This window comes from Bos indicus x Bos taurus, chromosome 11 (genome assembly GCF_003369695.1).
Source record: "Bos indicus x Bos taurus breed Angus x Brahman F1 hybrid chromosome 11, Bos_hybrid_MaternalHap_v2.0, whole genome shotgun sequence".
Taxonomy (NCBI): Eukaryota; Metazoa; Chordata; class Mammalia; order Artiodactyla; family Bovidae; genus Bos; species Bos indicus x Bos taurus.
The window spans coordinates 47,637,329-47,662,840 of record NC_040086.1 but is presented as its reverse complement, the minus strand read 5'-3'; the positions used below and the strand labels follow the sequence as shown (position 1 = coordinate 47,662,840).

The 25,512-nt window shown below is 40.7% G+C and overlaps 1 protein-coding gene across 8 annotated transcripts; it reads right to left on the bottom strand.

Moving 5' to 3' along the window:
- Positions 1 to 2,632: 2,632 nt before the first annotated feature.
- Positions 2,633 to 16,982, bottom strand: KRCC1 (lysine rich coiled-coil 1). Of its 8 annotated transcripts, XM_027555488.1 has the most exons (5): positions 16,808 to 16,961; positions 15,751 to 15,956; positions 7,807 to 7,913; positions 6,895 to 7,007; positions 2,633 to 3,986 (listed from the first exon to the last, which is right to left on the bottom strand). In XM_027555488.1, exon 5 carries the CDS (start codon positions 3,965 to 3,967, stop codon positions 3,194 to 3,196), a length of 774 nt encoding a protein of 257 aa, XP_027411289.1. In that variant the 5' UTR covers positions 3,968 to 3,986; positions 6,895 to 7,007; positions 7,807 to 7,913; positions 15,751 to 15,956; positions 16,808 to 16,961; the 3' UTR covers positions 2,633 to 3,193. The 8 variants fall into 8 exon arrangements, 7 of the variants coding, with proteins under 7 accessions (XP_027411289.1, XP_027411286.1, XP_027411288.1 ...); XM_027555485.1 differs by lacking the exon at positions 6,895 to 7,007 and having other exon boundaries at positions 16,808 to 16,963; XM_027555487.1 differs by lacking the exon at positions 15,751 to 15,956 and having other exon boundaries at positions 16,808 to 16,962.
- Positions 16,983 to 25,512: the final 8,530 nt, after the last annotated feature.

Sequence of the window (25,512 nt, the reverse complement as noted above, 5' to 3'; positions counted from 1 at the left end):
GACTGTGCAGGGTCTTAATTGTGGCATGTGGGGATAGTTCCCTGCCCTGGGATTGAGCCCAGGCTCCCTGCATCATGAGCAGGGAGTCTTAGCCACTGGACCTCCAGGGAAGTCCATTCTAACTTTTCTTAAAGTTTTAACTGTTTTCTTAATCTCTTTCAGCCTTGTTTGAAGTATTGGAGTTTTTAATCTGCTTTGTGTTTGCATTTTTTTTGGTGTCTTCTTGTCAAAGTATTTTAGTTCATTTTTCTCTCGTAACACTCTGTATGGCTAGATCATATTCTCCTCCTCCTTTCCAAAGTTTAAATGGAATGTGTTGACCTGGACTACTGTGAGGACATTTCTGTGGAGAAGGAATGCCCTGGGTACATTTTCCAGCTTCATGGCTCGAGGGATTTCTCTTGTTACAGTGAAGGGCTCAAGATATGGTTATTTCTCCACCATTCGGAGTGGAGCTTGGTTCAGAAAAGTTTTCTGTTGTTTCTTACAGGCCAGTGGGGCTTGCCTGGCAAGGTGGTATTCTCACCTCAGATGTTGTACTTTGCTGTTGCAGAATTTTCTGAGTTCTTCATCTGGCACCTTCCCCTGCTCCCTACTCTTGGAACCTTTTCTTTCCCTTACCCCCAGTGCTACCTCCCTGCCCAATTTGGTTTTTCAACCTAGCAGTTTTCTTTTCAGGTAAGATTTTGTCTTTCTGGAAGGAAATATTTGCTGGGCATTTCTGAAGTCCACAGTGCTAGATGGCCATGACACTATTTGATCTCTTGATACACCTGTTGCTGGTTTTATACTCATTAACTCAAAGCCTGTGATGACTTTTCCCAGTTTTCAGCTCTTCTCAGACCTGTTAACTCTTGCCTGGAGAGTCCCATGGATGGAGGAGCCTGGAAGGCTGCAGTCCATGGGGTCGCTGAGGGTCGGACACGACTGAGCGACTTCACTTTCACTTTTCACTTTCAAGCATTGGAGAAGGAAATGGCAACCCACTCCAGTGTTCTTGCCTGGAGAACCCCAGGGACAGCGGAGCCTGGTGGGCTGCCGTCCACTGGGTCGCACAGAGTCGGACGCGATTGAAGTGACTTAGCAGCAGCAGCAGCAGCAGACCTGTTAATCCTGTTTGGTTCAAATAAACCCAAAACAATACCCGGGTTAGTTTGGGTCAGGGTGGTGGCAGTGAAGATAGAAGTGGACAATAGGAGAGATAATTTGGAGGTAAAACCATGAAGAATTACTGATGGCTCTGATGTAGAAGAGAGTTAAGTGTGATTTTAGTGATTTTTTGGCTTGAACAATTAAGATGGTGTTATTATTTGTGGAGATGGGGGAAGACTGAGGGAAGAATGATTGCTGAGAAGTGTGTGCTCTTTTGGTGTTCTACTTGGAAATAGCAACAAATGCCGTTGGTTATGAGTCCACAACTCAGGGAGAAATCTAGTCTAGAAACAGAAATTTAGAGGTCACCATCTCTGTCAATTTGGGTTGCTTTAAACACATTATCATAGACTGGGTTGCTCAGCTAGCTCTCTGACCTTTTTTCTTTTTTAAAAAAGTACTTGTGATCCATCAGCTGAGAGAAAGGGGGCCTGTATGGGAGGCACCAGGGAGGAGAAGGTTTGAGGAGAGAGCGGAGAGTATAAAAGACATCTCTGAGGGTGGGAAATTTACTAGGGAAACCTGATGGACTGGAGGTTGCAGTCATTAGTTTAAAATAAAATGGATCACCTATGCCCTCTCCCTCCTCCACTTCCTTTCTTCTTTGCTATTTGAGGCCCACTGAGGTAGGAGGCTAGGCAAGGTGGGGACCCAGAGAGGGTTCAGGGCTGAGTAAGGCAGTGGCCTAGCAAGGGTGGGGAGACTGATTACATGCAGAGGGTTGAGCAGGTGAAGGGAATATGTGTGTGTGTGTGCGCTTAGTCGCTCAGTTGTGCCTCGTTGTGACCTCATGTATTGTAGCCTGCTGCGCTCCTCTGTCCTTGGAATTCCCAGGCAAGAATACTAGAGGGGGTTGCCATTCCCTTCTCCAGGGCGGTCTTCCCAATACAGGGATTGAAACTGGGTCTCTTGTACTGCAGGCAGATTCTTTACTGTCTGAGCCACCAGAAAGCCCCAAGGGAATACATAATAAAATATAAAATAAAAAATCACATTAGCAAAATAAGGTTAAAGTTAATATTATAATATATATGCACAACATTGTAGAATGCAAAGAGCTTTCATATCATGGCGGCATCTTGTTATCCAAAGCATTTTAGAGGCCAGTGCTTCTAGTTATATTTAATAGTGAGGAAAATAAAGTTGAGAGACTTTCCCAAAGTCACATAACAACTTGAAGGCATAGCTGAGACTAGAATTCTGGGATTCAGATTTCCAGGTCACTACTCTCTACAACAAAAGAGCAGTGCTTGAATACTTGATATGTTTATCATAAAAAAGGGGATTATCAGAACAGAAAGTACTGGTCAGGAAAGAATAATGCCATTTAATCCCCCAATTTCAACTATTTGGAAAAACTGTGGCCATTCACAGATTTCTATCCAAAAAGTGGGTTTAAATTTACTTGGCTATTGCTCTTCCAGAAGAAAATATTCATCGAATAGGAACAGATCAATGACACAAAACAAAACAAAACAAAAAAGTAGAAATTAGATTTTTATTATATTATAAACATTTCCAGAATATAAACTGATTTTGTATCAAGACTCTTTTTAAAAACTGTATGTAACTTAAGCTTATTATAATGTATGTCATTTTCCACCTTTCAATCTAGAAAATATACTGCAAGTTAGATCTAACGGAGGAAAAATATCTAAATTGCTTCACAGAGAAAACTAATGAATATAAAAATACCCACCCCAAACTAAAACCCAATCAAGAAATAGATTCTGTTAAGCCTATTAATCCTACTTAAATATAAATGACCTCCCAAGGGAAAAATACTTCCATCATCACAGCAACCAGATGAATAAAAGCAGAGCCACTCTTGTTAAGGGAAATTACATTATGTATAAGAAAAATGTAGTAATGATTTTAGAAAATGAGGAAAAATATTTGCATGTTGGATAGCAAGCGTACTCTGTTTCCTGTTCTTTTAGCCTTTGTACCTGCTCATGTGAGAAGAGGGATTTGAACATGAACACTGTAAAACCAAGCTTCTCAGCATTAGTTTAACCCTGGGGGAACCAATGCAAGAGCTTCAAAATCCAAGGATAGACTGGTCCCAAAGCATTTCCTCCTCTGTCCTTTCTTGGCCTTGTTCCTTTTTCTCTTTTCTGCGCTTACGTTCCTCTTTCTTAGAGGCTACATCTCGGCTTCTTTTCTCCTTCCGGTTCTTAAACTTTTCTGTACTGACTCTGACTGTTTCTGCCTCCGTTTTGCTTGTTTGGATGCTCTTGTATTTGTCTAAATCTATTTCCTCACAAGCTTTTTTCCTCTTATGCTTGGGCCGCTCCTCCTCTGGCTTTTCTCTGCCTTCCTCTGTGTGCCTTTTCCTCTTCTGATGTATGTGTTTATAACTAGCCTGATGGGCACTGGTATTATTTTCTGAGGAGAGGTGCCTGTAAACTCCAGATTCTACACTGTATGAGCTAGAGTTAGACTCATGCTGACTAAGGTTCGGGGGTACAGGTTTTCCTGAGAAACAGTCCCTGGTGAACTGAGAGTAGCTCAGGGAGTCTAGTCTCAGCCTGCTGTCATGAGCTGGTAGCCACTGAGGTAACTGCTTTTCCACTCTTTGTGAAATACTGCATGATCTTGGGTAGGTTTGGACGGTTCCATATGGGAGTCTTTGTTCAAACATTCTACACCTGGGTCTAGAGTCAACCTCTTCTTTGTACCCATAGGTTTCCAAATAATCCTCTCTCATCTTCCTGAAACAAGTCTTTGGCTCTAAGCCTCTGGCTTTCTGCACTTTGATATAATCTTCAAGTTCATCTTGAAAAGAGTCATATGTCTTCTTTGAATGCTTCATTAGCTTGACAAGGGATTCTCTGTGGGTAGAAAAGATGGGAGAAAATTCTTACTAGATTATTTAATTCTGAATATTTCCTTTACTCTTGAAGAATCTCAAAAGACAAAATAAAGAAGCCCCTTCCCCATCCCAAAATTAAAATCTACTTTGGTATAAAAGTTAAATATCATGATATTATATGCCAAAAAGGAGCATAAGGAAGTCAAATATGGCCTACGCCACTCACAAGTAATTTTATCTTTCTCAGAAGTGAGATGAAGGAGGCAGAAAGGAGCTGACATGTATAATTCTTTTGTAGGGCTAAAAATGTAAGGCTTTGTAGGGATGTATGGATAGAAGGACTTACACATCCATGGTGAGTGGCCTGATCTGAGTGCTCAAATAATTTCTAAAATTCAGATTCTTGAACACTGTTGTCTAAGAAAAGTAACAAACCATAGAGAGGTAATTTTAAAAATCTTTTGTTCACTCAAAATAAAATAAACATACATACTCACCAGATAACAGTATTGTAAGACTTAACAATAAAATTATAAAATGGTTTTGGAATGCTGGAAATTAGAAATCCAGCTGAGACAAAACTACTCGTAGGTATAGGGCATGAGAAAAGATGAGGGAACAGAGTTCTGTATCTTCTGCATAAGGAATTGGATTTCATTCTGTTACTTCTGATTGGTGAAAAAGACATTCTAGAATGCCTTCTGGTTTGTTCTCTATTAAAGAGCTGGTGGGAGGGCTAAGCAGGAAATGGAGGTGAAAGCTCAGAGTGGGTAGGGATTTATGTAGAGAAAAGTTTCAGAAGAAATTTCAAGCCGATATGCTAATCTTTGTTTGCTTGCTTTTTGGGGGATGGGGCAGTACAACTACTATTTCTCTTTCTGTCCCCACCTCAAATCCTGCATTACAAATATAGCAGAAAATGTACTTAGTATGAGAAGATAATATTTTTGGTGATATGCTTTATTTCCAAAAATTATGAGGCAGTATAACCCATGCAGTTCCTTCCTTTAACAGAAACAAGTCTGACAGCAATCTAGAGTCACCAATGATCAGCTAGTTTTACTGGCAATTTGAGATTAAAAAGGAAGTCTAAATGAAGCCTAATTTGGTGAGCCAGAAAATTTAGTTCCTATTCAACTTAAATAGTAGAAAAATTCTGACTAGAGCAAAATGTAACATAATTATTAAACAGGGGCAAAAAAATTTGACCAGATACTTCAGAAAAGAATATACACAAATGGACAGTAAGCACATGAAAGATGCTCAGTATGATTCATCATCAAGTAGATGTTAATTAAAACCACAAAGCAATACCATCATGCACTCACTAGAATAACTGAAATTAAAGAGATGGGTGAGGATACAGAACAACTGGAATTCTCAAATGTTGCTGGTAGGATATAAAATGGTACGACTACTTGGAAAATAGTCTGGTAGTTTCTAAGGAAGTTAGACATACACCTACCATATGATCCAGTTATTCCACTCCTAGATATTTATCCTAAAGAGAAGGAACTATATGTCCACATAAAGACTTATACTTGAATATTCACAGCAGTTTTATGTGTAATAGCCCCAGAAAGGAAAAAAAAAACCCAAATATTGATCAACAGATAAATGCATAAATCAAACAGTGGTATATCCATATAATGGAATCAATGATAAAAAGGATCAGACTATTGATACACTTGACGAAATGGATGAATCTCAAAACAATCAAGCTGACTCAAAAAAGCCTGAGAAAATAGTACATAATACACGATTCCATGTACATAAAGCTCTTGAAAAAGGAAAACTAACCTATAGCAATACAGTGGTTGCCTGGGAAAAAGTAGTCAGGAAAAAGTAGGAGGGAGCTCAGCTGGTAAAGGATCCGCCTTCAATGCTGGAGACCCTGGTTCCATTCCTGCGTCAGGAAGATCTAATGGAGAAGGGAATGGCAACCCATGCTGGTATTCTTGGGCTTCCCTGGTGGCTCAGACAGTAAAGAATCCACCTGTAATGCGGGAGACCTGTGTTTGATCCCCAGGTTGGGAAGATCCTCTGGAGGAGGGCAAGACAACCCACTCCAGTATTCTTGCCTGGAGAATCCTCATGGACAGAGGAGCCTGGCTGGCTACAGTCCATGGGGTTCCACAGAGTTGGACATGACTGAGTGACTCAGCACAGCATTATAAGGGGCATTTCTGGGGGCATGGATATGTTTACTGTCTTAACTATGGTGATCATTTCATCAATATATATGTTTCAAACCTATCAAATTATATACCTGGAATATGTACAGTTTCCTGTACATACCTCAACTATACCTCAATAAAGCTACTTTTAAAAAGTCACTAATAAAATTAAAAAGATGTTGATAATTGTCAAAACTGGATGATAAGTACAGAAGGTGTCATAATACTGTTTTCTCTATTTTTATATTTAAAAATGTTTTATAAGAAAAAGATTTTACTTCATACTCACAGGATGGCTATAATTAAAAAGATAGATAATAAATAATGTGCTGGCAAAGAAGAGGAAAAACTGGAGACTTCATTCATTCTTGGTGGGAATGTAAAATGGTACAGCAACTTTGGAAAACAGTTTGGCAGTTCTTCAAAATGTCAAACACAGAGTCACCACATAACCCTAGCAATTTCACTCCTAAATATATACCCAAGAGAAATGAAAATCTATGTCGACACAAAAATTTGTACAAAAATGCTCACAGCAGCACTATTACTGACAGCTAAAATTAGAAACAATCAATGTTCATTAGCTGATGAATGGATAAACACAATGTGGCAATTCACACAATGGAATGTCATTCAGAAATATAAAGGAATGAGGTACTACAAAATGGTATACCATGGATGAAACTTGAAGACAACCCCAAAAGATCACAGATGGTGCAGAGATCAATGAAGAGGTGAACTGAACCTTACCCTTATCAGACTGAGACCTTGGTGGAGAAATCTGATCATATTCACTCATTAATTAGTTCCGTTTTTTAGCATGAACTTTCTCCAAATAGCGAGACTGTGCAACAACCGAGGAGCTAAAAACCATGACAGCAGAGATTTTAAAAATCCATTGTTGCCCAATATTCTACTTCCCTTTACCTGAAACCAAGCAATCTTTTCTTTTTTCTAAAAAAAGTTAAACTTGCTTTGAGGTTTGAAGTTTGAAGTTATCGAAGGTTAACTGCTCTACAATATTGCAAGCACAATCTTGTTATAATGATTAAATAATTCAAAGTTTAGAATTACATCAACATAAATCAATCATCTGAAAACTCACAAAATGCATCTTCAATTTCTTATTTTGCTTCCTGTAAATCTGAAAGTAAAGCCAACTTTTTGAGTATGTGTTTTGTGCTGTGCTTAATCATTCAGTGTGCGACCCCATGGATTGGAGCCTGCTAGGCTCCTCTGTCCATGGGGATTCTCCAGGCAAGAATATTGGAGTGGGTTGCCATGCCCTCCTCCAAGGGATCTTCCCAATCCAGGGATTGAACCCAGGTCTCCTGCATTGCAGGTGGATTCTTACTGTTTGAGCCAAGAGGGAAGCCCAGTGTGTATTTTACCCTTGAAAAATAAATAATATTGTTTATTTTAGAGAAAGTGATCCAAAATTTACACCTCTAAATTTGAAAATAGCACTTGTGAGTTTTAGTTTATTTACTCAGGAATTTTACTATATTTAGTCTGAACTAAGAGTGTTATACTTTCGCTTGCTTTCAAATCAAAGTATTAGTATAACATATATAAATAATTCAGTATAAATTATGTATAATATGTATAATGCTTCAGTATAAATAATGCTAATAATTGAGATGTCCTTTATTTTCAACCTACCTCATAATGTGAAATCCATTATGATTCAAATTATGGCACTAGTTCTTATAAGCCTTCTACAAAAGGTATCTGTAAAATGTTCAGTCTTTGCTCACTCAACGTGGTATCTATGAATAAAATAAGGGCAGGTAAGACATTTACGATAATATTTTCAATTTTCAACCCTGTATCATTTCATATACCATATCAAATCTTAACTTCTCAAGTTAAGACTGCTTACAAGGCTAAAGTAATAGCTTTTTGCTCATTGGAATGGCAATTTCAGTATGAAAACATTTAGTAAGCCTCTGATATTGCATATGAGCTTGAGCAAACTCCAGGAGACAGTGAAGAGCAGGGAAGCCTGGCGTGTTGCAGTTCATGGGGTCACAAAGAGTTGGATATGACTTAGCGACTGAACAACAACAACGATGTATTTTTTAGTTCAGAAAATACTTCTTCTCTGAAGGAGAAGTTACTGGGGCACATTACAGTAGGACTCTGGACTTGAGGGAAATGATTTGGGGCGGGCATCCAGCCTTAGTACTTCGTGTCTTAGAGCAGACATGTTTCTGATTTTTGATCTTTGTAATTGTTAAAATCCCAGCGATATCTCTCTCCCCATGTTGGCTGACTTCTCCCATTTGGGACTTAATGTAATTGATTTACTTTTCTAAATGTAGGACTTTACACTTTATCCTGGTAAAGGTTTAGGCCACCACTCTCATCTCTGACAATCTTAAAATTCAGATTCTTTTAATCTTGGCATTTGCTACAATACTAGTTATAATCTAAAATGGTACACAGTTTTGACAATTTCTTTAAAAGTTAAACACCTACTATAGGATCCAGTCATTTCACTCCCATGTATTTGCCCAAGAGACATGAAAACATGTCCATGTACATGAATACTCATAGCAGCTTTATTTCTTATAGCCAAAATCAGAAGCAACTCTATCAGCAGGGGAATGGGTAAGAAAAGTGTGGTATATCCATACAACAGAATTATTCAGCAGCGAAAAGGAACAAAATAGCAATACATGCAACATGGATGAATCACAAAATAATCATGCTGAGTAAAAGCATGAGTACCTACTGAGTCTACTTATAAAAGTTCTAAAAACACAAATTAATCTGTAGCGATAGAAAGCAGATTAGTGGTTGCCAGGCACAAGGATGGAGGGAGGGATAAATTGTAAAGGAGGAGGAGAAAAGTGTTCAAGCTGGTGGAAATACATGGCATTTTGTTTAAGAAAGTGATTTCATGTCAAATACCTGCCAAAAACTCATTGTACACTTTTAATGAGTGCTGTTTACTATAAGTAAAGTAAACCTCAGTAAAGTGTATGAGAGGCGCTTAAAGATCTAAAATGAATGTTTTGGAAAAAACATTCTACTGTAATTTGTTAAACTGGATACGTAACTGTGTGTTAGTCACTCAGTCGTGTCTGACTCTTTGTGATTCCATGGACTGTAGCCTGACAGGCTCCTCTGTCTGTGGAATTATCCAGGCAAGAATACTGGAGTGGGTTACCATTCCCTCCTCCAGGGGATCTCTCGGACCCAGTGACTGAACCCAGGTCTCCTCCATTGCAGGCAGATTGTTTACCGTCTGAGCCACCATATATATATACACACACACAGATATTTGGCCAAGCAACAAGTGGGATCTTAGTTCCCCGACCAGGGGTGGAACCCACCTGTGTGCCCCCTGCAGCAGAAGCAGTCTTAACCACTGAACTTTAGGGAAGTCCCTACACTGGATCTTTAAATGTTGGCTTTGTTTCCAGGAAGATCATCCACCTAACATAGCTTAAGCCAACCTATGCAGAACTACTGCTTGCCACACAATGTTAATTTTCTCACTGCTTCTAGGAGCTAGACATAGGGACTCTAGAGTCAGTTCTGGCACTTATTATATAGGCTTGGTCAAGTTTTTCAGGTATTGTAGATCTTAAGGAAATTAACAAATGTAAAGTACTTAGAAGAGTATTGGCACATAGTAAATGCTGTACAACTGGGCTGTTTTTATTGTTATTTGGGATTTCATCCATTTAACTGAAATGTTTTTCCAACCAATTATTCCAGTAACTGTGTGCTCAGTTGCTTGTCGTGTCTGACTGTTTGGGACCCTAAGGACTGTAGCCCGCTAGGCTTCTTTGTTCATGGGACTCTCCAGCCAAGAATACTGGAGTGGGTAGCCATGCCCTCCTCCAGGGGTCTTCCCAGACTAAGGATGGAACCTGTGTCTCTCCCGTCTCCTGCGTTGCAGACAGATTCTTCACCCACTAAGCCATCTAAAAGCCCATTCCAGTAACTACAGAAAGCCAAATGAAGAAAAGATTATGGCTATACAGGTCAGGAGTGCCTGACAGGAGTACCTAATTCTTTGCATTTCAAGCTAACTCATGTTTCAGAAGGACCTTTTTTTTTTAAATGAAAAGTCAAATTTCAACTTGATTCTTACTATCTTTTCTGATTGCTGATTTTAAACCAACTCTTATAAGGTTTCAGTTTATGTCCTGTGTTAATGTTTGCTATATGTACTTTGACGTCTAAAAGAATGGAATGTCAAGCAGAAACATCCAATCTATTTACAAGTTGGTATTAGGTCTCAAGCAAGAAATAGTTTGTTTCTTCTGAAACTCATTTGGAGTATTTTTCTCAGATTAGGGTTAATTTTTGTAAAAAATCTAGCAAAATTCTGAAAACTTGATGTTCCTATTTGTACAAGTCTAGTTATAGATGACTATCCACAATGCCATTCACTTCCAGGAAAGATATAGTGCAAATAGAAAGAAAATGTAATCTTTTATTTTGAGAAATGAAACTATGCACCTTGCTATTCAATATCTGTACAAGGGTTGGTCTTATTTCAGTAATAATAGGTAAAGCCATTGCAAAAGCTAAAGTAATAAAAACATTGCATGTGAACTACTGAGTTAAATATGAAAAATGAAAAGTATGAATTACTTGCAATTCAAAACTGTCTTAAAAGGTTTAGTATTTAATAAAATACTAAGAACCACTCCACTGTTCCTAATTCTAATCTTGTCAGAAAATTTGTTACACCCCAATCATCCTTTCAGGGGCTTCCCTGGCAGCTCAGATGGTAAAGAATCTGCCTGCAATGCAGGAGACCAGGTTTGATCCCTGGGTCGGGAAGATCTCCTGAAGAAGGGAATGGCTTCAGGAGAATTCCATGGACAGAGGACTCTGGGAGGCTACAGTCCATCGGGTCACAGAGTTGGACACCACTAAGCAAGCATACAATCACCCTTTTAGAAATTGCAAAACCTGAATTTAACTTTTGCATTATATATGTTTTTAATATGCCACAATAGGTTTAATAGGTTGATGAGTAAATCAACTCAATCTGAGTGAAAAATTTACTAAAAATTTTCATGCCCACAGGACACTACCCGATTTGTGTTGTAACATGACATTAAAACTAAGTTTTAAAAAATACTTATTAAATATCTTTAGTCACTGAAGAAAAAATGTTTGAGCAAAATTAGAATGTTAATTTGGCAAGTTTTAGGTGTAATTAGTTTCCCTTTAATAAACTTTTTTAAATATATCAAATTAATGACACAGTACTACATTTTTACATGGAGTTCACTAAGAAGCATTAAAGGACATTTTCCCCACCATTTGCATCTTCTCTCAGCAATGTTATGTATCATTCACTGTACTTTGTTAAAGTTATCCAGAAGTATTTTGGTTTTTATGCAATAGTTAATAGTATTTTTTAAAAATCTCAATGTCTAATTGCTTGTTTCTAACATTTACAGATAGTATTGGTTTTGTATATTAACCTTGTACTTTGTGTCCTTGCTAAACTCACTTATTCTAGTAGCTTTTCCAAAATTCCTTGGGATTTTCTACATAGATGATTATTTGTTGTTGTTGAGTTGCTAAGCCGTGTCTGATTCTTTTGTGACCCTGTGGACTGTGAACTGCCAGGCTCCTCTGTCCATGAAATTTCACACTGGAGTGGGTTGCCTCTTCCTTCTCCAGGTTATCTTCCCAACCCAGGGACTGAACTTTATTCTCCAGCACTGCAGGCAGATTCTTTACCACTGAGCCACCACGGAGCCCATAGATGATCAGATCATTAGTATCAGCAAACAAAGACAGTCTGATTTCTTCCTCTCCAATCTGTAAACCTTTTTTCCTTTCCTGACTATACTGGTTAGGACGTCCAGGACAATACTAAAAAGAACTGGCAAGAATAGACATCCCTGCCTTGCTCCTGGCTCTTGAGGTTGGCAATCTTTTAAAACCATTATAACCTGAGGGAAGATTAGAGCACAGCCTGTATCAGGAAAGGGGTTCCCAACCCCTGGGCCACGGACAGTTAACTGTCACGGCCTCTTAGGAACAGGGCTGCAAAGTGGAAGGTAAGTGGCCTGCAACCAAGCAAAGCTTCATCTGTATTTATAGCTGATCATCGCTTGCATCCCCCAGTCTGTGTAAAAATTGTCTTCCACGGAACCGGTCTTTGGTGCCAAAACAGTTGGGGACTGTTTGGGGGACCGCTGTTTTAGGAGACTAGGTAACTGATTCCGTTCTCTTAACCAAAGTATGCTGCTTTATTCCTTTTTACCAGAGGGTCAAATTCCATCTAAGAAGTTTTGAGAGATGCAGTGTATACTTTCTAGTATTATGAATACTCACTCTTAACTGAGTTAGTTATTAACCTTGCCTTTTCAGGAAATGAGATTAGTATGTGACCTATGAGTTTGCCATAGAACTGGATGACTTATAGTTATTTTACACTAATAAAATCACACAAGTAACAGGATTTGCTATGGCACATTTCCAATGACAAAACATAAAGGAATTAACAAAATCATTAATTGGGATTATTGGTTACAAATGTAATATAAAATTTATGTCCATTTATTTTGGTTGTGCTGTACAGCTTGCAGGATCTTAGTTCCCTAACCTAGGCCCCAGCAGGAAAAGCACTGATTCCTAATCATTAGATGATCAGGGAAATTTCCTGTCTTTACTCAAACTAAGCCTTTGGTAAAGAATCCACCTGCAGTGCAGGAGACCTGGACTCGACTCGTGGGTTGGGAAGACCCCCTGGAGATGGAAATGGCAACCCACTCGAGTATTCTTCCCTGGAAAATTTCATGAACAGAAGAGCCTGGTGGGCTACAATCCATGGGGTCACAAAGAGTTGGACATGACCGAGTGACTGAGCACACACAAATGTTTTGAATATCAATCATTGTAAGTAATCTATGGCTAGCTAGCTCAAGGACCTTGACTAGATCAACTAAGAAATTAGTTTTACTTGGGCCCATTCTGAATTAGAATGTCATCAAATACGTGCCAGTCCTTCCAAAAGGTCAGTAAATGTGAATAGGTCAGTAAGAATGATCATGTCCTAACATAAGAACCTGGTTAATGGGAGGGGCTCTAAATGGTTTCTGAATAAATATAAGGGCTTATTAGCTTGATTTTCTGTCATTTGTCTCGAATCTCTGCAAAAAAACAAAGGAACACTTCAGACAATTGCTATGTAAATGGGTTAGATTCAATAAGCAGTTAGAAATGCTCTTCATTCTGAAAATGAGTCTAATTTTCTTTTCTTTTAAAAAGCCAGATAAGAAAGAACTGTTTGCTGTGGTTTTGTTTCTATTGATTTCTTAGTAATATTATTCTGAAAAAAGTTTTTAACTGTCAAAAATATTTGAGAAACTTCTTTCAATGAATTACAAAGTGTCCTGGAAAATCTTACTACACTTTCACCATAAATGTGATGTATATTTCTTTTCAAGTAAGTCTGGTCATGTGGTATTTGAGTTTTTGTGATTGAGTCTAATTTCTCAATTTCCTATTTGTAATTTACACCTTCTATATATTCCCTGCTTGCAAATTCTTAATCCTTACTGACCTTTATTATCAAGCCCAGTTTAAGAGAAGCTCCTTCATAAGTATTACAGCTATAGGTGAAAATGGATCAGGAGTTTTAATAGTCCTTTCAGGATCTTGAAAAGGAGAGTGGAATTTAATAATTGAAAGGATGATAATTCTTTGACACCTTTTGGAGGAATCTTAAGAAAAAAAGATACTGGCTAAGTACTAGATGAATTTTTTTTTCTCTTCCAGCTTATGTACAATAGGAAATTACATTAGGCGTTTATAAATATCTAAACTAAAAATATACCGGGTCCTAGGAGTGTTTTAAATAGCATATCAAATATTTACTATTTGTTAAGTAGCAGTTAACTGAATAATTAATAAGGATATTTACTTAAAAGTGACGAGGTAATTTCTAGGTAGTAAATTCTATTTTCCAAATCCTAACAAAATCTCAGCTGTAACTCAAAATATTTCACTACTCTTTGAACGTCATTTGATAGCCATTTTAAGTCAAAGTTTCACGTTTTATAAATTGCTGTTCTAGTACACAGCCAAGCCAAACCAGTTCATAATTTTAAAGCTGGTGAGGTCCTCTATTTGGTTTGTGCAGACTTCCTCAACCTTGACACTGACATCTCGTGTAGGATAATCCTTTGTGGAGGCTGTGGTATGTCTATGTTGGTGCCCTGTGCTTTTCATGTTGTGTGTGCCATCTCTGGCATCTAGCAGATACCAGTAGTACCACTGCTCACCAAGCTGTTCCTTGTCCAGTGGCAAAAACCAAGGAAAAAAGTCTTCAAACATTGCTAACTGTCCTCTAAGGTAGGGGCAGGGCAAAAGCATCTGTTTGTGAAAGTCACTCAATCGGGCTAGTCCAACTCCCCTCCCCACAGATGGCAAAACAAGTTCAGAAAGTTTGGGACTTAGTGTCATAAAGCTAGTTGAGAAATTAGCACTAGAATCTATATAGTCAAGACTCCTATGCCCTCAAAACCACCTTGAAGCAGTACAGAAAGGTAACTGCCTGCCAACACTTTGTTTTGAACTGATTTTTAGTCTTTAGTAACTGCACATATTCAAAGTCATTGCAAAACAAAACAAAACAAAAAAAACCCCACTCTGGCAAAAAGCTGTTTTTTTTCCCCCCATGAGAAACTGTTTCCAAATTTCTGTGATGTGGCTATGGAAGCTAAACTGAATTGTAGTCTTGACATCATAATAGCTCAGGCTTGTTAGTGAAAGGCAGGAAGTTTGGTATGAAAGCAGAAAATTCAGATTTTATTTTTTTAATCTCAGAACAGTAATACTAACCCAGGCTGATTGAAGACACTAAACCTAGTCTTCTAAAAGTTGCTCTCACTAAGGTACTTAATGAAACATCATTTGGTTACAGTTTCTGATTTCCATTTTTAGTGAATGGAATTTATATAAAATATTTACAGAATGTTCTAAGAAATTTATAATATTTTACTGTTTTGTCATTCCTTCAAGTGAAAGGTATAAAAGATTATTCAAGAGTACACAAAAATAGAGTATACTGTGGAAGATGAAAATAAAAATTATTTTAATGAAGTTATATTTACTGCTGTTCCTCAGGAAAAAGGAAAATTAAATTATCCAACAATGTTCTGGCTTCCACCAAAAATAATGTTCTCATTTTGTCTCTCTGGAGACAAAAAGCAACATGAGGCAACACTGCAAATACTAAAAATTAACTATGAAACTGAAGATGGCTGAATGTTCTACTAGAATCTTCTGCAGTGGGATCAAGCTCCACGATCCAAAATCATTTCAAAACTGCCTTAAAGCCTAAACTCATAGTTTGGAACCAACAGTTTGTTTGTACTTGTAAGTTCTTACAGTACTTGTAAGAACTCAAACATCTCTTAGATCGAAATGGTCAAGAAGTAGCTCTTTGTTTTAGGGAAAATGAACTGGTGAAAACTGTAAAAACTCTAGGCAGGTATATTTCTTTCAAACTTTTGCAGAGACTTGACCAAATTTTAACATGGTCACGTTTGAATGAACCAGCCCCATCGTGGAGCTCAGGTCTGGAAAAGCTCACGGCTGTCAAAAAATACTTACTGTCTGTTCTAGCCAACACCTGATGAGGTTCCTGGCCTCTCTTTCATACAGTTCTTACTAAAGGGTTTACAATTGCGAACTCTTCCTCAGGCTCTTTGAAATGTATTTCTGTCTCCTACAGCTCGGGTGTGTCTGAGTCTCACGGATCTGAAAGTCATTCCTTTGAAATGTGATGATCATGTATTTCAGAGGCTGTCTCCCAGTTTCTGTGGGAAAACAGAATTCTCACTTCCGTAATTGCCAGCAAGCTGACACTGCCCAACCCTTTGTTAAGTCTGTACTTCTCCGACTCTACTTGAACCCCACCTTCCCCCATTCCTTCTTTTAAGACCCCCCAGTCACTTCTGCGAAAAGTCGGAATGGAGCTCAGTATTTTTCCTACTATCAGTAGTTACTGAATAAAAGTTGTTTTCGCCGCCCTAACTGAAGTCCTGCTTTGACACTGGCAGGTATCTATTAAAACTCACACCACTATCAAGATGAGCTTGTACATCTTGGAGGCTTGTTTTAAAGGGTGTTATCCTCAAAAAACCCGGGGAAACTCTGCGAAGTGATCCCTCAAAACTTAACCCCCTCTTCTCTTCCTCCAGGGCCCCAGGAACCTTGGGCTCGCGTGTTTACTTCCTATTCTCCCCAAGTTCCGACTCCACTTCTCCCTACTTGTGAGTGAGGTCGCCACTTTCCGGGATGTTCAATTTCACCCCGCGCAGGTCTACGCCCTTCCGCGTCTGGGGCCTTTTCTCTCCTTGCCTCTGTCCCCATCACATCCTCCCCTTCCCTCGCCCTGTCACTCTCTATCTACAGCCTCGGCCGGGTCGCCTCTCTCCCGCTCCAACCTCAGCTCCCCCGGCAGCGGAGACGTCCCTTCTCCCTCCGCGATCCACGTGGGAGCCCGGCGCCCGTTTCCCAGGGGTGACGGGTGGGGAGGGGAGCGGAGAGCCTCAGGTCCTGTCCGGTCCGCCATTTCGCACTCTCCGGGCGCGCCGGGCCTTTACCGGGTCGCAGGATGGAGGGGCTAAAGGCCCGGGCCGCCCCCGCCGCCGGGGCGGGAACTCACCTTCTCTGAGGCAGGGGCAGCGTCTACAACTACTGTCCCCCTCCCCGCCAGCGCCGCCAGCCCGGGGATAGGCCGAGGTGGAGGTGGCGGAGAGGCAGGGACAACCGCTGCCGCGCCGCCGCCTCCGCCGCTGCCGAACAGGCGGGGTAAGAGGAGGAGGAGGAGGCGGAGACCGGACTTCCTGAGGGGAAGTCGCCGCCACCACCAGCGGCTGACTGGACGGAACCGGGGACCATGGCGGCGAGGCGCGCTACTGCGCTTGCGCAGTCTCCCGGCTCCACGAAAGCCGCGCCCTCCCGGTTGCCCTACCCGCTCAGTCCGTCACTTCCCGAGTTCTCTTCTTCTCTGGCTTGCATTAGCCTTTCTTTTGCTGTTCCTTGGTGTACCTCGGTGTTCCTTGCTGTTCCTCAGTCTTTTGCTGTTCTTTGGTGATTTCCCTGGTGGCTCAGTCGGTAAAGAGTCTGCCTGCAATATGGGAGACCTGAGTTCGATCCCTGGGTCGGGAAGATTCCCTGGAGAAGGAAAGGACAACTCACTGCAGTATTCTTGCCTGGAGAATCCCATGGACAGGGGATCTTGGTGGGCTACAGTCCATGGGATCGCAGAGAGTTGGACGCGACTGAGTGACTCACTTTCACTTTCTTTGCTGTTCCTTGGTCTCTCCATGGGCCTTTCCAGTTGGTGCTAGGGATAAAGAACTCGGCTACCAATGCAGGAGCCACAAGAAACGGGTCTGAGCCCTGGGTCGGGAAGATCCCCTGGAGAAGGCAATGGCAACCCACTCTAGTATTCTTGCCTGGAGAATCCCATGGACAGAGGAGTCTGGTGGGCTACAGTCCATCGGGTCACAAAGAGTCGGACAGGACTGAAGCGATTTAGCACGCACCCACCATTGGAAGAGAGGAAAAACTCCTGGGGCAGCTCACCTTGGGAGAGTCTGAAACCAATTAGGAAGCCGGTACCCGACGATCCTACATTCAGGGCAGCAAAGGAGACACAGATGTAAAGAACAGACTTTTGGACTCAGTGGGAGAAGGCGAGGTTTTGAGAGAATAGCACTAAATCATGTGTATTACCATATGGTAATCATGTACATTACCATATGCACTTGTACCAGTGCAAGTTCAATACATGAGTCGGCACCCAAAACTAGTGCTCTGGGACAACCCAGAGGGATAGGGTGAGGAGGGAGATGGGAGGAAGATTTAGGATGTGGGGGGACACGTATACTTGTGGCCGATTCATGTTGCTGTATGGCAAAAACCCATCACAATATTGTAAAGTAATTATCTTCCAATTAAATTAATTGAAAAAAAAAAAAAAAACAAACCAAAAAACCTACGACTTTCCTGGTTCTGTAGTTAAGAATCCACTTCGCAAAGCAGGGGACTTGGGTTCAATCTAAGATCCCACGTGCTGAGGAGCAACTAAGCCTGCCCGCTGCAGAGAGTCCATGTGCAACAAGACAAGGTCCTGCATGACACAGCACAGACCCTGAGTGCTGCAACTAAGACCAGACATAGCTCAATAAATACAATTTTTAAAAAATCAGAAAAATACATGCCTTCCTCCCTTACCGGTTTTCTTTGTTAGAGCCTTTAATACAGGGTGGAAAATCCTTGGTCTTGATATGCTGTCATCATTGCTCCATAAATGACCTCTTTCTCTCTCCTGATAGTCTCAGTGTATGCAAATATACATACACACCGGTTCATTTCATCCTCTAATTCCCTATCTCCCAAGGAAATTAATACCCTGTTTGTGGTCATTTCCTTTCATATGAATATAATATATGTGATAAAGATATACTCATTTGAAAGGAATATATGTGTGACTGGGGAAAAAGTTTCGATTATTTTTGAATTTCATAAGATTTATGTCTTTCTCTAGCGGTATTCTGGGACTTGTTTCACTTGCTGTTTTAAGGTACATCCAAGCTGTTGCATATACGTGTAATTTACTCATTTCGTTGCTGTACAATATTCCACCCATCTCCCAATTGATGGGCATGCCCCCTGGTGCACTGTGCAAAAGTTTCTCTTCTGTATGTTCTCCTTTCCCGTCAAACCAGCATTGCCTAATTTCTGGTTCTCATTATCTTTTGTTAGAGCCGGGGCAATGTCTGCCTTACTTATCATCATTCCTGATTTTGTTACCGAAAGTGGGTTCTGGGCTGCTCGCTGCTCAAAAGTCAGACAGTCAAAAGAGGCCAGTTTGGTGGGAAGGAAAGTTTTCTTTATTTTGGATGCCAGCAAGTGGGAGATAGGGTGGAATCTGTGGAAAGACTAACTCCTACCCTTGACAATCTGGACAAGAGCTTTTATAGACAGGGAGCGGCTCCATGCAGAAACAGCCCAGTCAGCTCTGACAATCACCTTGAAATTGGTCATCAGTGGTCTGACCAGTGTCATCTTGATTGTTTTGTGTGCTGTGCTTTGTTTGCTCAGTCGTGTCTGACTCTTTGCAATCCCATGGACTGTAGCCAGGCTCCTCTGTCCATGGCGATTCTCTAGGCAAGAATACTGGAGTGGGTTGCCATGCCCTTCTCCAGGGGATCTTCCCAACCCAAGGATGGAACCCAGGTCTCCTGCTTTGCAGGTGGATTCTTTACCATCTGAGCCACCAGGGAAGCCCATGAATATTGGAGTGGGTAACCTACTTCTTCTGCAGGGGATCTTTCTGATCCAGGAATTGAACCAGGGTTTCCTGCACTGCAGGCAGATTCTTTACCAGCTGAGCTACCAGGGAAACCCCTGATTGTTTTAGGTACAGTTAATCTTCAGGGTGGGTTGTTCCCATTTCCTTGAGGCCAGTTCTCGGAACTGTGGCAGCTTATGTCATGGCCTACAGTCTGGTCATCATGTAGTTAACTTCATCTGAGGGGAGAAGTATCTATAAGACAGCTCACAGGATATAGCTCAGAATATTATCTATACCTCTTGAGGAGGAACTAAAGGCCCGTGACTTTGCTTAATGACTGCATTGTTATCATTTGGTCTCCTTTGACTGTTTTCCTTTGTTTATGCATTTTCTCACTTCTCTGATTAAACTTATTCTTCGGCTAAAGTTGTTCCATTATTTTTCCCACAAAGGTCCATGTAGTTAAAGCTGTGGTTTTTCCAGTAGTCATGTATGGATGTGAGAGCTGGATCATAAAGAAAGCTGAGTACTTTCTTTCAAAGAAGAATGGATGCTTTTGAACTATGGTGCTGAAGAAGACACTTGAGAGTCCCTTGGATTGCAAGAAGATCAAACCAATCCATCCTAAAGGAAATTAATTCTGAATATTCTTTGGAAGGACTGATGCTGAAGCTGAAACTCTAGTACTTTGGCCACCCAATGTGAAGAGCCAACTCATTGGAAAAGACCCTGCTGGGGAAGATTGAAGCCAGGAGAAGGGGATGACAGAGGACGAGATGGTTGGGTGGCATCACTGACTCAATGGACACGAGTTTGAGCAAACTCCAGGACATAGTGAAGGACAGGGAAGCCTGGTGTGCTGCAGTCCATGGAGTCGAAAAGAGTTGGATAGGGCTGAGTGACTGAACAACAGGAGTTATTCCACAGACAAAAGGCAGGCTGAGGACATGGTGGGGTGGGGGATCCAAGGACCATAGGGTACTGCTACATTTCAATTTCACCCTCCAGTCTACTCTCGGTACTGCCAAAGGGTACTACCTGGAAGTCATTACTGGCTCTTCATTCAGTCAATCATGAATGCTGTACTACTGGGCTTCTGTGCACCTCCCTGATCTCATTAGCTTCCCAGTGTTCTCACTTCCCCACCCTGCTTTCACTTTATGATTCAGCAACATTAAACCTTTACTGATTACCATAAACACTATGCATAACTCAGTTTATTGCATCTGCCACTTCTTCCTGAAACACCCTCTTCCTACTTCCGAATGAATTCCTCTTTTCCTCAGAAGTAAACACTATCCTGAATTCAGCATTTCTTATTCTCATGCTCAAAATTCAATAAAGAGGCCAGGTTAGTGTAAAGGAAAGTTTTCTTTTTTTTTGAATGCCAGCAAGGGGCGAGGTAGCCTGGTTCTTTATATTTTTACTACATAGATATGTATCCCTAAGTAACATGATGTATTATTTTGCATGATTTAAAACTTTACATAAATGTTATTTTGCCTACTATTTATTCCCCTGAAGGTTCCTTTTTTCACTTACTATTTTTTGATATTAACCTCTGTTGAGTTGTGAGGTTATAACTGATTCCCTTTCACAGCTCTATAACATCCATTGTATGAATACACATGAGCTATCCATTCTCCTGTCTTAAGACTTTGGGCTTATTTCCCATTTCTAATTTTATAGACGATGCTGCTTTAACTTTCTTGTTCAGTCTCATTATGCTCACATGTGAGAGTTTCTCTGGGGGATTATACTTAGGAGAGGGATCTACTTTTTAACTAGGAAGTCTCAGTAATACCCACCTCAAAGGATGTTGTGAAAGCAATATGAAGTAATGCAAATAAAGCACAGTTTCAAGCATTCAAACACTTATTTTTGCTGTATATGAAACACTGGACATAAAGGGTGAGATAGTCTGGTGACAGAGGATAAAGTGAAGTATAATACATGTGCTTCTTTAGCTCCCAGAATACTGATTGTAATTGTCTATACAATATCATGCTGTTTCTTTACCTCCGTATCTCTGCTCTGTCCTTGGGCCTGAAAGTTTCCCCCCCACTCCCACACTTATCTTTGTCTGCTACTTCTGAAGCCTTTCCTGATTTCTTAGGCTGCTATTACTACCCTTTCCCCTTTGCCTTGTACATCTCTATATGCATGCGTATGTGCTAAGTCATTTCAGTGTCTGACTCTTTGCAACCCCATGTACTGTAGCCCGCCAGGCTCTTCTGTCCATGGGATTCTCCAGGCAAGAATACTGGAGTGGGTTGCCATGCCCTGCTCCAGTGGATCTTCCCAATCCAGGGATCGAACCCTTGTCTCCTTTGTCTCCTCCGTTTCAGGCAGATTCTTTATCACTGAGCGACCAGGGAAGCCGCCATTACCTATAATTCTCTCTAAATGGTCAATGTCTTAGATACCAGGCCTATATTTCAAAAAAAGTTTTTGTTGGAGTAGATTTGCTTTACAATGTTGCATTAGTTTCTGCTGTACAGCAAAGTGAAACAGCTATACGTATACATATATTTGTGCATCTCAGGTGGCGCTAGTGGTAAAGAACTGCCTGCTAATGCAGGTTAGATGTGAGACTCAGGTTTGATCCCTGGGTGGGGAAGATCCCCTGCAGGAGGGCACAGCAACCCACATCAGTATTCTTGCCTGGAGAATTCCATGGACAGAGGATCCTGGTGGGCTATAGTCCATGGGATCACAAAGGGTTGGACATAACTGAAGTGATTCAGCATGCATACATATATCCACTCTGTTTTGTATTTTCTTCCCATTTAGGTCACCAGAAAGCATTGAATAGAGTTCCCTGTGAAACACAGTGGGTTCTCATTAGTTATCTATTGTATATATCATATGGGCCTACATTTTAATCACCTTTGTGTCGGGGCACTGAGTATAGTGCCTGGTAAAAGTGCTGATAAATGCATGTGGAATGAGTGCCTTCAGGAGCTCTTGAGAGGAAAGCAATTTGAGCTGAGAATTTTAGGAGCTGAAGGAAGAAAGATGGAAGCAGGAGTGCTACTTTAGTAAGAATGCAGGGACCAGAGAGAGTGTGAAGTTTTGTCAATGATGTAATTTTATAGGATTGTTATTGTTGTTGTATAGTCACTAGGTCATGTCCAACTCTATTGCGACCCCATGGACTGTAGCCCGCCAGGCTCCTCTGTCCATAGGCTTCCCCAGGCAAGAACACTGGAGTGGGTTGCCATTTCCTTCCCCAGGGGATCCTCCTGGCCCAGGGGTCCAACCTCTGTCTCCTGGGTCTCCTGCATTGGAAAGTGTATTTTTTACCACTGTGCCACCTGGGAACCCCGGTTACACAGGATATAATGGACTATTCAGGAGGGAACCTGCTCCTCTCATTCTGGAATGTGAGGGCTAGGTGTGCCCACAAACCTCTTTGATCCTGTGATTATGAAATGATAATGAATCAGCCAGTGAATGCATTTGAAAATAGTGAGCAACCCCTGGCTTATTTAACACTGCTAGGCGTTAGCTACTATTAGTCTAAAGCAGGATTGGCAAACATTTTCTGTAAAAGGCCAGACAGTAAATATTTTTGACTTTGTGGGCCATGTGGTTTTTGTTGCAGTTATTCAACTCTGGGGCTATAGTGTGAAAGAAGCCTTAGAAAATATGTAAACATATGAGTATGGCTGCTTTTTTTATATGATTTATCGTTACTGAAATTTGAGTTTCACATAATTTTCAAGTGTCACAAAATATTCTTTTGATTTCCCCCATTCTACCCCAGTGCCAATCATTAAAGAATATATAAACTGTTCTTAGTTCACAGGCCTAAAGGAACCTTTTCAAGCCCTGGCCTAAATGAATCTTAGCTCTGGGTACAAAGGAAGGTCGAAACCAATGATAAAGTGCTGTACTTTTACTAAAATAATTAGGGTGTAGAGTTTTTCCCCTGGAGTAGGAAATGCAACCCACTCCAGTATTCTTGCCTGAAAAATCCCATGGACAGAGGAGCCTGGTGGGGTACAGTCCATGGGGTCGCAAAGAGTTAGATATGACTGAGCGACTGAGCACAGTTTCACAGTGGGGAATGAGACAGGTTGGGAGACCTGGGGACCTTTGCTAAAATGCTTGCGCCTGGACACACCTCTCCTCCAAACAGCAAAATATAAAGAAACTATATAGGACTAAAATCAACTGCCTGCATGTGCAGTTGGGGTGAACTCTGGACAAAAGATACAGAGAGACCAAAAAACCAACCACCACTTTAGAAGAGCCGGGAGCAAAAACTGGGTGTCAGGAACAAAAGCAGGGTACAGAGCACACCCTCTGCCCACAACACCTAAGCCACCCCTCCAGCCGAACCTCTGGACACATCCCTACCCTCACCCCAAATAAGGAACAAGCTTGTCCCCTCCCTAGGGGAGCAAACAAGCAAGGGAACCTGTTGTTTATTCTTGCTCCGCCCTGCTACAGCAGGGGCCCCAATAAAGCCATGCCTGGCAAAAAAAAAAGGTCTTCAAAAAAGATTTAAAATCTTGCAGCTCTCTTGATTTGCCACTAGGTGGTGGTCCTGCAGGTGTGTGACTGAATCTCACCAAAAGGAAGGATCGAGCGTGGTGGATCAGCTACCATGATATTAACATAGGCACACAAACTGTCTTGGTGGTTCAAAATCGTTACTCTGGGTTTCACAGACATCTCCACCTTCACACTTAATTCTACATATTCCTTGAACTGTAGCATATCCAACTGAAGGGAATGCAATCACTCTTTCAAGGCCTCTGAGATTATTTGCTCAAAAATTCAGGATATGCATCGAACCTGGACTGGCGACTCTTTTTTTCATTTTTTTACCTTTCTTTTTCGTTTTTTTTTTCTTTATTTTTTTTTTTCCTATTTTCTTTTTTTTTTTTTCTTTTTTTTTTTTAATTTTTTTTAATTTAAAAAAAAAAAAAAATTCAGGATAATAATATGAAAACAGAATATGGTTAAAGACTTTGACGCTAAAAAAAAAAGATTTTGGGGCTGTGATGTGGAATCTGGGAACAGATTCTATCTGAGATGAAAGTTAACCAGTGGCAAATTATCATATTGCACACCTTAAACTTATGCAATGTTATATGTTATTATATCTCAATAAAGCTGAAAAAAAAATAAAGTAAAATACAGGAGTTAATAACAAATGAAAAAGAAAAAAACAATAACAATGTCTTACAACTTATCGAATAAAATAAGAATCTGAGAATCTATACCATAAATAAATACATACATAAATTAGAAAAAAAAAAAAAAGACAAAGTCTCAAGAATACTGGAGTGGGAAGCCATTCTCTTCTCCAGGAGATGTTCCCAACCCATGGATTGAACCTGGGTCTCCCACATTACAAGCAGATTCTTTACCATCTGAGGCACCAGGGAAGCATCCCCACCAAAAATACATAAAAAAAAAAAAGTTAACCAGTGGAGCTTATAGTAAGGGTTACTTGAAACCCATGTTTAGGCTTATAATGTTATGCTAATAATTCTTTCCAAAATAGGCCCCAGTCTTGGCCACTTCATGTTAGCTTCTTCTACCGTTGAGGTACAAGACTGGGAACCCAGCAATGGTTGCCCACACTTCTTTAGGGTGCTGGGTACTCAATAGCCATAGTAATGTCCTTGTGTATGGCCTGAGTGGGGAGGGGAGTTCAGCTAAAAATCGAGGTAAATGGAACCGAAATGGAGCAGGACCCTATGGTCCTTACCACCTTCTTCCCCTCCATCGTCCCACCCATGTTCTCTGCTGACCTTTTGTTTGTGGAAAAACTTCAGCCAAATAATACGTCCAGATCTATTGGGTAAGAATCTGCTCACCAACGCAAGGGACAATTTCTGGTCTGGGAAGATTCCACATGCCATGGGGCACATAAGCCCATGTGCCACAACTACGGAAGCCCTCTTGCCCTGGAGTCCATGCAGCGAGAAGCCGCTGCAAAGATAATCTGTGCACTGCTATTAGAGAGTAGCCCCAGCTCTCCTCAACTAGAGAAAAAAGGTCTGAGTGCAGCAAGGAAGATCAATGCAGCCAAAAATAAATAAATA